This window comes from Dipodomys ordii, unplaced genomic scaffold (assembly GCF_000151885.1).
Source record: "Dipodomys ordii isolate 6190 unplaced genomic scaffold, Dord_2.0 Scaffold40, whole genome shotgun sequence".
NCBI classification, from domain to species: domain Eukaryota; kingdom Metazoa; phylum Chordata; class Mammalia; order Rodentia; family Heteromyidae; genus Dipodomys; species Dipodomys ordii.
This window is the reverse complement of record NW_012267256.1, coordinates 11,090,629-11,103,544: the sequence shown is the minus strand read 5'-3', so window position 1 is coordinate 11,103,544 and position 12,916 is coordinate 11,090,629. Positions and strand designations below refer to the sequence as shown.

Sequence of the window (12,916 nt, the reverse complement as noted above, 5' to 3'; positions counted from 1 at the left end):
AATGATGCTAGCAATATCCAAATGGCCCTTGGGAGGAAAAACAAAAAAGGTTCCTCACTCCTGCATCTGTTAGTTTTAGGCTAACCAAAAGACAGCCAAAGGGGTGAGGTATGGTGGTATACCCCCAACGATTCAGCTAGTCAGGAGACAGAGTCTGGCAAATCGGAGGCCAGCTCAGGTAAAAACTTGGCTCTTCTACCTCGGTCACAGTCTGCGCTCATGCATCTGCCTATGCCTGTTTCTGTATGCTAAAATAAAGCAATGCTCTTTGTTATCTGATCTAAGTGAAACAACACTCTCTTGCTTCCAACAATGGCAGATTCCCATGGATGCCTTTGAAGACACTAACCTGGCGTCTAGGCCCTCAATCTATATTTGCTAAGACTGAGTGGCTCTCCCTGCTCTTGTGTAGAGAATCTGCCATTCTTTCATGTTCCATTGAGACTGTGCAGGCAAACTGCAGAAACCTTCCCTCCCACCACTTCCTTCCAGGGAATAAAACCATGGCACACTCTAATTCCTTGAAAGGTGAAATATAAATGAACAACAGAATCAGAAGAGGAAAAGTGGGGCCATATTTATCCAGCTATTCACTGGTTAACCCCAGCCTTAAAAGAAAAAGGTTTCTGGAAAATATATGCATCTAAGGTAGGAGGCTTCTTTTCAATATAAATGTTTGATACACAAACATGTCAGGTAACCATGGCATTGTGGTATGTTTCCAGGATGTGGCTTTTTACATCCTTTTCTTCATTCAGCATTACAGCCTGGCTGATCCATTTCATTTCATTTCAAAACTCTTCTATTTTTCTTTTAAACAGCTATACTTTCTCCTGTAAAAGTGTAGCTCAAAGTCCTTAAACACCTGTTGCCTCAGACCATATAGCTTTCTTCTCCTTTATATTTTACTGCCTCTTCTAAAAAATTCACATCATCTCCTACTTAACTCCTGTCCAGACAGAGGCGAGGCCTTCAGAGACCTACCCATTCAGAAAGCTCGCTTACTTTTCCAGGGAGGCTTCAACACATTAGCCACTATTTGCACAGGATACATTAAATAACTCTTCTTGACCCCAACAAGGATTTGATCAGTTGCATTTTTGCAAAAGAAAACACAGGAATCTTTAGAGAGGTTAAATAACTTATCCCAAGTTCTACAGATAATAAGTGGAAGTTATCCTTCACAGAGACCTTTCTAACTCCAAAACAACAATGGTTGGTAATTGACTGAATTTTAAATAACTTGAACTGAATACTTTTCTCTCTCTCTTTTCTTTTTGATCGGTCATGGGCTTGAACTCAGGGCCTGGGTACTGTTTCTGAGCTTTTTCTGAGCTCAAGGCCAGTGCTCTATCACTTTGAGCCACAGCACTACGTCTGGTTTTCTGGTGGTTAACTGGAGATAGGAATCTCATGGGCTTTCCTACCCAGGCTGGCTTTGAACCACGATTCTCAGATCTCAGCTTTCTAAGTAGCTAAGATTACAGATGCTAGCCACTGGCTCACAACTCTGAACACTTTTTTAAAAAAAAAACAAACACCCATTTGTACAAACATATGAGGTGGTAGAAGTGGCGATTAAATAAATACAATTTTTGCTCAGCCTTTCTCAATTGGCTAAAATAATCCAATGAGCAGTCTGCAACCTCTCTTTTAAGAAAAGTTTTCTAAATCTGTTTCAGGTGGAAATGCTTTGATCATAAACTACTCCTCTGCCTTGCTATCAACAAATCTTGCTGAAATGGTCTATTATCTTTCTATGAAAAGAAACTATTTTTCATAAGGTGCAACTAAATGACCATGTACGTTGCTAATTTCTTCCGAGAAGCCTTATTTGAGAAGATGGCTTCGGAGAAGCCACCACATAGTCACACTACCAGAGAACAGAACGGATTAGGAGATAGGATTTTCTAAGATCATTCATTAAAACGTATAAAAAACAGTGAGAAAGAGCAAGAGATGTCCCTCAGACATCTTCATGCTTCTTATCCTATAGATAGAAGAAAGATGGACAACAGACTAGCAGAAGCTAGAGTAGAGCGATGGAAAAATAGATTCAGAAAAGTCAACTGGAAAAGCCAGGATATATATATATATATATATATATATATATATATATATATATATATATATATATATATATATATATATACTTATTTATTTTGTGTGTGCCAGTCCTGGGGCTTGAACTCAGGGCCTGGGTCCTATCCCAGAGCTTTTTTTTGCTCAAGGCTAGTGCTCTACCACTTGAGCCACAGCTCTACTTGGCTTTTTTTGGAGATTAATTAGAAGTCTCATAAAGTTTCCCACCTAGATTAACCTTGAACCACAATTCTCAGTTCTGTCTCTATAGTAGCTAGGTTGAATGACCAGTGATCAGCTGGAATAATATGTTCTCAAGTGTATAGATGTACAAATGAAATGAGGGTTCAATGGCCACAGGTAGAACACATGACTGTGGCACAGTTGTAACAATTTTTCTACTTCCTTTAAACCTTCTCTTACAATATGGGCAGCTGAGCCACTTGCTAGCCCAACTCTGCAGCTACTAAAGTAATTCATCAAAAACGTCCTGAGGAGGCAACCAAGTACTAACGAGAATACTTGCAAAGATTAAGCACATTTTTCCCTTTGCAACTTTACATTTGGAAGGGATTTCTCCTACAAAAAATTTAAGGGTGCAACATGAAAGTAAAAGCTGGTGAGGAGACAAAGGGTTAATGCTTATGCGCTGAGCTTCCTTAAAGTCTCTTACTAGAGATGTCCACATTATATCTCAAGAGAGCTACTATAGAAAGCTGTCGACTTGATTTACAAAAACAGCAAAGCACTAGAACTCCCCTTCACTGGTTAAAAACTTAAAAGTATATCCAAGTCACTTTTCAGCTAGATTTTGGAATATATCCTGAGTCAGACATTGAATCAAACTTTTATATAAGTATACATTATCATCAAATTAAACCAAGAAGTATTTACTATAATTTACTATGGTTTAAAGTTCACTTAACCTATCTGAGATTATGGGCACGAAGCTCTTGAGGTGGATTTTTTTTTTTCAAATGTAACCTGCACTTTTCAAGCACACAGGGCAAGTTCAAGTAGAAAGGGCGGGCGAGCAAGCCACTCGAGTTATAAATAGATTTTTCAGAGAAATGTCATCCCCAGTTCCTCTCCCAGTAAAAGGTGCCATATACTTTTAAGTATTACTAGTTCATTAAGTGCCACAACATATAAATTACCCTTCTGAAATAACCACAAATCACACCAGTAAAACATACCTTAAAGAATACACAGTGACACAGGCGTGCAAACTTTACAGGAGACAAGATGGCGGTCACAGGAAATAGAGGGGAAGATTACAACATCTCTAAGAGCAGAAGTGGTTTTGGAAGTCATAAGTAGAAACAAAAAACGAACCCAACCTCTTCAAGATAACCACTAGACTGGATCAGAAAATGCTGCTGTGCTCTGTGAGGTTGAAGAAGTAAATGTAGAGAGGGCAGGGCTCTCACACAGGAAGTGACCCATCTACTCCTACCCTACAAACGATTTACCTCACCTGACACAGGATGTGATTTTAGTATTCAAATCAGACAACACATATGCACAGTGAGCAGCTGGTGTTAATGTAAGCAATCTGCACCATGACGGAATGTGATTTCAAAAAGAAAAGTTTGAACAAACAGTATCCATTCCAATTGTGTGAAGTTCCAAGTAGGGGCAAATTATAAGCACAAAAGCAAACCAATGATTGCTTCCTGCATTAGAATTGAGGGGTTCAGGATTAAGACAAGACAAGGACTGGAAAGGGGAAAATGTTCCATATTATGTTTAAGATCAAGTTGTTCCAAGTCATCAGATTATACCCCTAAGAGGGGTACAAATTGCTCCAATTCATCAAATTATTATTCCTGAAATAGGTAACTTTTACTTTAATTATACTCCCAAGGAAATGGCCGTTACAAAACAAAGATCTCTCACTTGGGTTTTTCAGATTTGGCGACAGAATTTCTCAACAAAAGCAGGCTACAAATGGTGGTATATATCCAGGCTAAAGTGCTCCCTAAACATGAACTATAATGTGAATAGCCTGGAAGCCTTTTAAGTGCCAAACCAGTCACAGAAGTCCTATTCACACTCTAAGCCCTGGTTACAGAGGGTTATCTCATGTCCAAAGCAGGCACTAACGAACCGGTGAGTGCAGAATGCTAGGTGGTTACAAGATGGAGGCTAGTCAGGGTATGCGCATGGGGTGTGCGCTTCTGTAGGTGACCTTCCCTCAGAAAATCTGCAACTCATACTTACTAGCTGAAGAGAGGGGAAGCCAGACGTACTCATGCTCTGCCGGTGGTGCTGGCCGAGGTTTGGCGGGAGAGTGGACTGTTTCCTGATTTCTGCCGAAGAATACCTGGAATTAAAACAGAAAATTCTAAATGAAGTTACTCACTTTTGAAAGAAAAGACTGTAGATGCAATCTTTGCTATCATGTTAGAAAACTTTTGTCTAGGCAAAGAGCAGGACTAGCAAAAATGCCCTCAGTGGCCTGAGTGTTGGTAGCCCCGTAGTTTTTGTCCAATAATCATTATCCTGGAGGAATCCATGGGTACCAGGTTGCTGTCATCATGACTCCTGCCCAATCCAAGCAGGATGAGGCAGAAAAAAGGAGTTGAGGCCCAGTAAAAGATCTAGGGCATTGGACTCCAGCCAATAAGAGAAGTTGGTTTTTCATAAGAATGTCTGATCTCGCCTAGAAGCCTTTACATCCTGAGTTGCTTCTTCTATTGTTCTTGTTTCATTCTGAGACAGAGTCTCACTATGTAATCCAGGTGGCCTGGAACTCTCTAGCCTCCTGCCCCAAGCTTTCTCATACTGAGGATTACAGGAGTGCACCCCTAAGCCCAGCCTGAGTTGCCATTTTGATCCAAGTAGTCTCATTTTTAAGAAGCGGAATGCTTTGGACCAGCTGTGTGTGATTATTTCTATCTCCCTGCAGGGTTTTTCCCTAGAGGTCACCTGAGATTCTCAAGCATAAATTTTTCAAACTTCTTATAGTAAGTAAGCTATGGGCACTGTAAGTGCTAGCAAAGATATAAGTAAGTAACCCTTTGTCCCATTTATATTAACGTTGCTGTCTTTAGCCAATGGTTGATGAAATTTTTCTGTATTGTGCGTGTACTTACAACTTTCTACACTGGCTAATGTTAACCTGGCTCACACATAGGTTGGTTTGTAGACATTAATCTGTTGCCCATTTGTTTGGAGTTCAGAATGTGTTTTCTTATCATATCATTAAGTTGATCATTATGTTGATTAGCTTACCAGAGTTCACAGAGACACAAGACAAAGCATACAGTATCAAGACCACCCAAAATACAATTATAAACAGAGATAACAGAGGATCAAACGAGATCATAGATTTAAATCGTGCAATGTAGATTTATAACAAGCACATGCACAAATCTTAAATACAACACAGTAATATTAAGATATAAATATAGAACTTGACATAATTCTTCACGTTAATGGGTAGGGCATAAATATTAAGTACTTAAGCTGGGTGTGGGTAACTCATCCCTGTAATCCTAGCTACTTTGTAGGTTGAGATCTGAGGATCAAGATTTAAAGCCAGGCTAGGCAGTAAAGTTTGTGAGAGTCTCAGCTCCATCAATCATCAAAAAGCTGGAAGTAGAGCTGTGCCTCTTGTGATAAAAGTGCTAGATTTGATGAAAAAGTTAACAGCACCCACGCCCTAAGTTCAAGCCCCAGTACAGGCATGCATGTATACACTTGTGTACATATGCGCTTGCACACACACACAACACACACACATTAACTAGCTAAATCATGAGGCTTCCAATGTGGTCTACTTGCCTCTCAACTTTGGCAGTAAGTGCTAGTGATGGCTCTCAGGACATGAAGTGAAAAGCAGTCAGCAGTCAGAGCTATAGGTGGTCTTCATTTAATTTTTTTTTTTTGTCAGTCGTGGGCCTTGAACTCTGGGCCTGGGTGCTATCCCTGTGTTCTTCAGCTCAAGGAAAGCACTCTACCACTTGAGCCATAGTGCCACTTCCAGTTTTCTGGTGGTTAATTGGAGATAAAAGTCTCATGGATTTTCCTGCCTGGGCTGGCTTTGAACAATGATCCTCAGATCTCAACCTCCTGAGTAGTTAGGATTACAGGCTTGAGCCACCAAGGCCCAGCTCTTCATTTAATTTTTAAGGAATATAAGAGAACAGTAGGACTGGAAAGAAGTATTCTTTTCTTTCTTTTTTTTGGGGGGATGGGTGGGGGTAGGGGATGGCAGCGTTGGTTCTGGTCCTGGGGCTTGAACTCAAGGCCTGTGAGCTGTCCTTATGCTTTTTTGTTCAAGGCTAGTATTGTACCACTGGGGCCACAACCCACTTCTGGCTTTTTTAGGTTAATTGGAGATAAGAGTTAGCAACAGTCCTCAGCTCTCATACTCTAGAGCTGCTAGCTTACAGGTGAGAGCCACTGGTGCCTAGCAGGCCAGAGGGAAGTATTCTCTTAGCCATCAAGGAAATGCAAACCATAATGACTCACATTTTTACAACCATCAGGATGACTACAACAAAGTTACGGGCACTGTCGAGGGCTAGCAAAGATACAATGGAAGGGAGCACTCTTTCATTCGTGTTGGTGGTAATGTAAAGTGGTGCAGTTATTTGAGAAAGACAATCTGGCAGTTCATCAGAAAGTTGCACATATAGTTCCTTTATATCCAATTTCACTCTTAGGTGTATACCCAAGAGAAATAGAACCATACTTCCACACAAAAATGTTAACATGGATATTCGTAGAAGCAGAATAATTCATAATAGCTTTAAAAAAAAGTCCATTAAGGGATGGTTAAACAAAAAGTAGTGTTTTGTACAATAGACTATAACTCAAAGGAATGAGGTGCTGATATATATGACAGCCTGGGTTAACTCTGAAAACATTATCCCAAGAATATGCTCAAGGCTAGTGCTCTACCATTTGAACTACAGCTCTTTTTCTGGCAGACTGTTGGTTAATTGGAGATAAGTGTCTTATGGTTTTTTTTCTTTTGCTCGCACTGGCTTTAAATTGTGAACCTCAGATCTCAGCCTCCCAAGAAGCTAGGATTACAGGTGTGAGTCACTGTAGAAGAGACAGAAAGGAGACTGGTGGTTGCTAAGAGCTGGAGAGATTGCAGGGAAATTGAGTGTGAACATAGGGTTTCTTTATGGAGTGATAAAAATGTTCTAACGATTGTGGTGGAAGATAAGCAACTCTTAAAATATATTAAAAACATCCAACTGTGCACATAAAATTAGTACTTTGTTGTATGATATTAAGTAACAATAGATGCAAACTAGAAGTGGAGGAAAGCTTTCAGATTTTTGTCACTAGCTGGGAAGGTGGCTCAGTGGTAGAGCGCTTGCCTTGCATGCATGAGGCCCTGGGTTCGATTCCTCAGCACCACATAAGCAAAAAGCCGGAAGTGGTGCTGTGGCTCAAGTGGTAGAGCACTAGCCTTGAGCTGAAGAGCTGAGGGACAGCGCCCAGGCCCAGAGTTCAGGTCCCACGACTGGACCCCCCCCCAAAAAAAAAAGGATCAGGTTTTTGTCACTAGCACTGAATAGACTGATTTTCAATCACACATTGGACATTCACCAGTTGGTTTTTTTAAGTCAGCTAAGACCAATGTAGAAAATAGAAGTCCTATAATGTGCAAATAAAAATGTAGGTCCTAAGCAGGAACTGATGGTTCAAGCCTGTAGTCTTAGTTACCCTGTAGGCTGAGACTTAAGGATTGCAGTTCAAAGTCAGCCCAGGCAAAGTCTATGAGACTTATCTCCAAGTTACCAGCAAACAGCTAGTAGTGGAGAGGTGGCTCAAATGGTAGCGTGCCATCCGTGAGTGAAAAAACTAAGGGACAGTGCCTACATCCTGAGTTTAAGCCCCAGTACCAGCATGAAAGAAAGAAAGAAAGAAAGAAAGAAAGAAAGAAAGAAAGAAAGAAAGAAAGAAAGAAAGAAAGAAAGAAAGAAAGAAAGAAAGAAAGAGGAAGGAAGGAAGGATGGATGGAAGGAAGGAAGGATGGAAGGAAGGAAGGACGGAAGGAAGGTGGAAGGAAGGAAGGATGGATGGAAGGAAGGAAGGATGGAAGGAAGGACGGAAGGAAGGAAGGAAGGAAGGAAGGAGAGAGAGAGAGAAGAGGGAGGGAAGGAGGGAGGGAAGAAAGGAAGAAGGGAGGGAGGAAGGGAGGGAGACTGTAGGTCCTGTTTGGCACTGCAAGAATTCAAACTAACACTGCCATCATTGATTTTCTTGCTAACAAGATGACCTAAGTCCGGGAGGGCAAGACATCACAACAAATGCTCTGTCTGATCTCTGACCTTCCAGATGACCTTTCCCAAAAGACTGACTTCCCTATGCACATCTGCCTCTAGCTCCTTCCCCTAGACCTCCCAAATCCCAGGCCTTTTTCACGGCCATCCTGAACCCTGTCTCTCCTAGGCTAGAGTGTGAGGTGGGGCAGACACTGTCCAGGAAAGGGAGCACCATTGTGGGGGGCTGCAAGGGCTGGCCAAGCAAAAGGGCAGGTCCTCATTTTCATTGTCAAGCAAGAAACTGTCGTTCCCCGTCCAAGCCCCGGTGTCTTCTGTTTCTATCATGAAATGAAGGTGTTCTTACTTTCTAGTTCCGTTGTTTTGTCTTGTTGAGACAGGGTTTTCCTCTGTAGCTCAGGCTGGCCTCAAATGGGGTGCAAAGTTTTCTAGAAGGAAGTCTTGGGGCTTGTTTCATGTGTCAAGATCCACCAAGGGGAGTCAGTGTGGTGGGGAACAGGGAGGGGAAACAGCTTTTGTTTTCAATGGGTATTTGCGATGGACATTAGGATTAAGACCCAGCAGAACCAACATAGAACTTGCTCAGTGCACATTTTGGATATCTGCAGCAAATTATCAGCTACTTAGTAGAGCACAGACTCTTTGCAGGTTCTAGATTATCCTCTCTTGGGTTGTGGCCTGGAAAACTGCATCTGAAGCCAACCACTTCAGACAATTTTTATGTCACCCCTCCCTCCCCCCACACAAAAAATCCTTAACATTTAAAACTTATAACTTCAAGCCTAAGAAAAAGGTTGGCTCATCATTTACTCATCAAACACTGAGCAACACAAAACACCAGCTCTTGGCTGAGCATAGGGATGGAAGGGGAAAGAAGCGACAAGTAGTTGTTGCTAGAAAACTTAGGACAATGCGTGGGTTGGTGGAGGGTGGGGTGATGTCTCGCTCATTATAATATGCTAAATAATACAGCAGCCCCTGGTAAGTAACTGGAGAGAGTTACTATGTCAGCCCAGGACTGCTTCGGAAGCTTCTGGATGAGGAAACTTGAATCTGATTTTTTTGGGAGGAAAAAAAGTGGGAAGAGCTCTGAGGGAAAATAAAACTGTGTGCCAAATAATGTGTGTGCTTATGTGCCTGAACTTGGGGCCTGGGTTAGCTCAAGGCTAGCACTCTACCACTTGAACCACAGCTCCACTTCCAGCTTTTTGTTAGTGACTTGGAGATAAGAGTCTCATGGGATTTTCTGCCCAGGTTAGCTTTGAACTATGATCCTTAGATTTCAGCCTCTGAGCTAAGATTATAGGCATAAGCCACTGGTGCCTGACAGTTTGTTTTTCCTTCCAACAAATGACATCTAGGTAGGTTTCTTCATTCCTATTTCAATCATTTTAACTGTCATCCTTCCCTGTCTCTTTGTGCTGCATGTGTCTAGAAAAGCAAAAGGAAGGCTCAGGGACCCAGTCCTGAGGCTGGCCAATTGGTAGCTGTTTAGAGTTCCAGCCTGGATCTTAGATTTCTTGCACATAACAAGAAGGGCGGGGCTGGAGCTCTCCTGGACACCTTTCCAGCCTGCAGGAACTGGCTAAGACATGCAAGACTCTTCTAGTGGGGAGACCAGACCACAGCCTCCTCCAGCAGGGGTGCTGGGGGTAGGGGGCTTCTGACTAGTCCCCCCTCCCTCAAAGACAATATTTCACTCCTTGCTGTGCCAAAATGGTGGGAAGGACTTTACAATTGATACCAAAAAAAAAACCCTTCAACCTTAAGTATTGAAATTGCTTTGGAAGACACCTGGATACTTGAATTTCTCTTTAACTTGACATGTTTTAAACAATAGTAAAAGGGAGAGAGCTTTAAAAAAAAAGGCAAACGTATAATTTACTCTTAATAACTAGCAACTGTAAAACACTCAACAAATACAAAGAAGGTAAGTTACAACGCTAGTAATAAATAATAATTATAGACATTGATGGATGTGCACACCTACACCTTGCAAATAGACATTGTTTCAGAACAAGGATTGATTTTCTTCAAGCAAGCAGTGAAAGAATGTCACCCAAAGGTCCTGAATTACAAGTACAGAAAAATGCAATATGAAAGCATCAAGGTTTAAATTTTTTTAAGGTAGAAAAGCTGGTCCTGTGGTTATCAAAGGGCTGGATCATTGTGCATAGCACAGATAAGGTTGGCAAACATAAGGCTTGCTCAAGAGTGAGTAGTTCCTGTAGCAAGGCACATAAAAGTAAGCTCAGGCTTCTCCTGAACTGCATGGTCAGATACTTCCAGTACATTGTTATTATTATTAAATTTATTTTTAGCCAGTAGTGGGCTTAAACTCAGGGCTGGACCCCAGAATTTGTGCTCACTTGCCTGGCTTATTCATGGTTGGCATTCTTTGCTTGTTCATGTCTGGCACTCTACCACTTCAGTCAACCCTCTGGTCCAGCTTTTTGCTAGTCAATTAGAGATGAAGCCATTCAAAGTTCTCTGCTGAGGCTGGTTTCAAGCTGCAATCCTTAGAACTCAGCCTCTTGCATAGTTAGGATTATATATGTGAACAACTGGCATCTGGCTACTCCCTTATATACTTTAAAATTTTAACAGCTACAAAATGAATTTTGTAGCAAATTCATGGATATATCAATGCACATATGTGCGGGGTGGGGGCGGCTCAGCAAGAAAGTCTGGAATGAATTCTTCAGTTCTTCAGTCTTGAGGCTTCATGATGGGTTATTTGAGGTTTAATGTCTCTCATAGTTTCCATCTTTTCTCATACAAACATCCCATAAATGTACCATTTTTGCAAAGCTGACTCAACAGGTAGAAATAGGACTACAGATTCCTTCTTATTACTAGGCTGTGGAAATTCAGTTTCCTCCTCCCAGGAGAGTTCCAAATCCCTTTCACTTGGAAAATTCCTCTGTAACCAGAGGAGTGTTTATTAGAAGCTCTCCATATCTGAGGGTTCTAGCAGTAAGCCTAGAGAAGAAGAGCGATTCAACGCCACCAGTGTCTCCTCAAGACACTTCCTCTCTCCATTTATCATGTTCCTGTATATTCTGCTCCTCATAAACTATCAATTCCCTTCTGGCATAATTATCACCTCCAGATGAAACAGCAGTTTCCTCAAAGGATACCCATAAATGTGGGTGCTTTGTTCAGAAATGCAAAAAAAAATATGCTGCAAAGAGGAAAGACAAAATTGGAATAAAAGAAATAACTTTTAAAGAAATACTGGTGATAAAACATTAAAGATGATGCCTGATAAAGTTTTACATACACACACATAATCAATGGGGGGGGGAATAAAGATACATTATAGTGAAACCTAGATACATTATAGTAAAATTGCTCACGATCAAAAGAGAAAACATTGCAAAACATTCACAGAAAAGACATATTAACTTCAAAATGTAACAGATGACTTCTCAATTGAAAAGTGAGATCCAACCACCAATGCAAGAACATTTTCAAAGTGCTGGAAAAACAAATTCAGCCACTCACCTAGAATTTTCTACCTAGTGAAACTATTCTTTACAATTAAATGAGAAATTGTAAATTGTCATGTAAAAAAAATGGAAAGAACTAATAACCAACAGAGCCATCATAAAAGAAATAGTAAAGCTCGGCACTGGTGGCTAACACCTATAATCTTAGCTACTCAGGAAGCTGAGATCTGAGAATGGAGGTTCAAAGTCAGCCACAGCAGAAAAGTCCAGGTGACTCTTATCTATCCAATTAATTACAGAAAAGGGCAGAAGTGGTGCTGTGGCTCAAGCAGTAAAGTGTTAGCCTTGAGCAAAAGGACCTCAGGGACAGCACCCAGGCCTAGAGTTCAAGCCCCAGGACCATCAAAAATAACAGTAAAGAGGACCTTTGGACTAAAGGCAAACAATCTTAGATAGAAAGGCAGGAATGATGAAAGAAAAAAATTCACTAGGAAGAAAACCTAAATAATAAAGACTGTATAATATAAATATAATAATGATGATAATGTAGAATTTGATATAAACATGGACTTAAAATAGATATCAATGATATCACCAAAAGTAAGAGAGGTAAACAGATATCATATGTTGTAAAATCCTTGACTTATTTGGTAGTTGGTAAACTACTAATTAACATTAGTAGTTTCTGACACCTTAGCAATAATGATAAATAAATAAAAAAATTTAAATTAGTTTTCTAGTTGGTCAAGTACATATTGTAATTTTTATGGAAACAAGACAATCTAAAACAATAAGGAAAACGGCAGGATTTTGTGTCTAAACCAAATAGATCAATGGTTACATTAAACAGGTTAAACTCTTCCATTCAAACATGAAGATCCTCAAATAAGATTTTAAAAATTACCTGCAACTTACAAGATAAATACTTCCTTTCTTAACTTAACAAAATTGACAGACCCTTAGCAAATCTTATCAGAAAAAGAAGAGAACACACCCAAATTAATAAACTCAGAGATGAGAATGGAAACATCACTACCGAAACAACCAAGATTCAGAACATTATAAGGGAATACTTCTCAAAACTTTATGCTAATAAGTTTGAGAACTTGACAGAAATGGACCTTTTCCTAG

General features: G+C 40.5%; 1 protein-coding gene across 4 annotated transcripts in view; it reads right to left on the bottom strand.

Moving 5' to 3' along the window:
• The window catches only part of Dock8 (dedicator of cytokinesis 8), a 178,872-nt gene that overhangs the window by 130,890 nt on the left and 35,066 nt on the right, over positions 1-12,916 (bottom strand). For 3 of the 4 annotated variants that reach the window (XM_013018441.1, XM_013018443.1, XM_013018442.1), the window contains exon 2: positions 4,306-4,408. In XM_013018441.1, the coding sequence (XP_012873895.1) occupies positions 4,306-4,408 (103 nt within the window). Of the gene's footprint in view, positions 1-3,278; positions 3,431-4,305; positions 4,409-12,916 lie in introns of those variants that run through there. The other variant, XM_013018445.1, reaches the window with a different exon arrangement.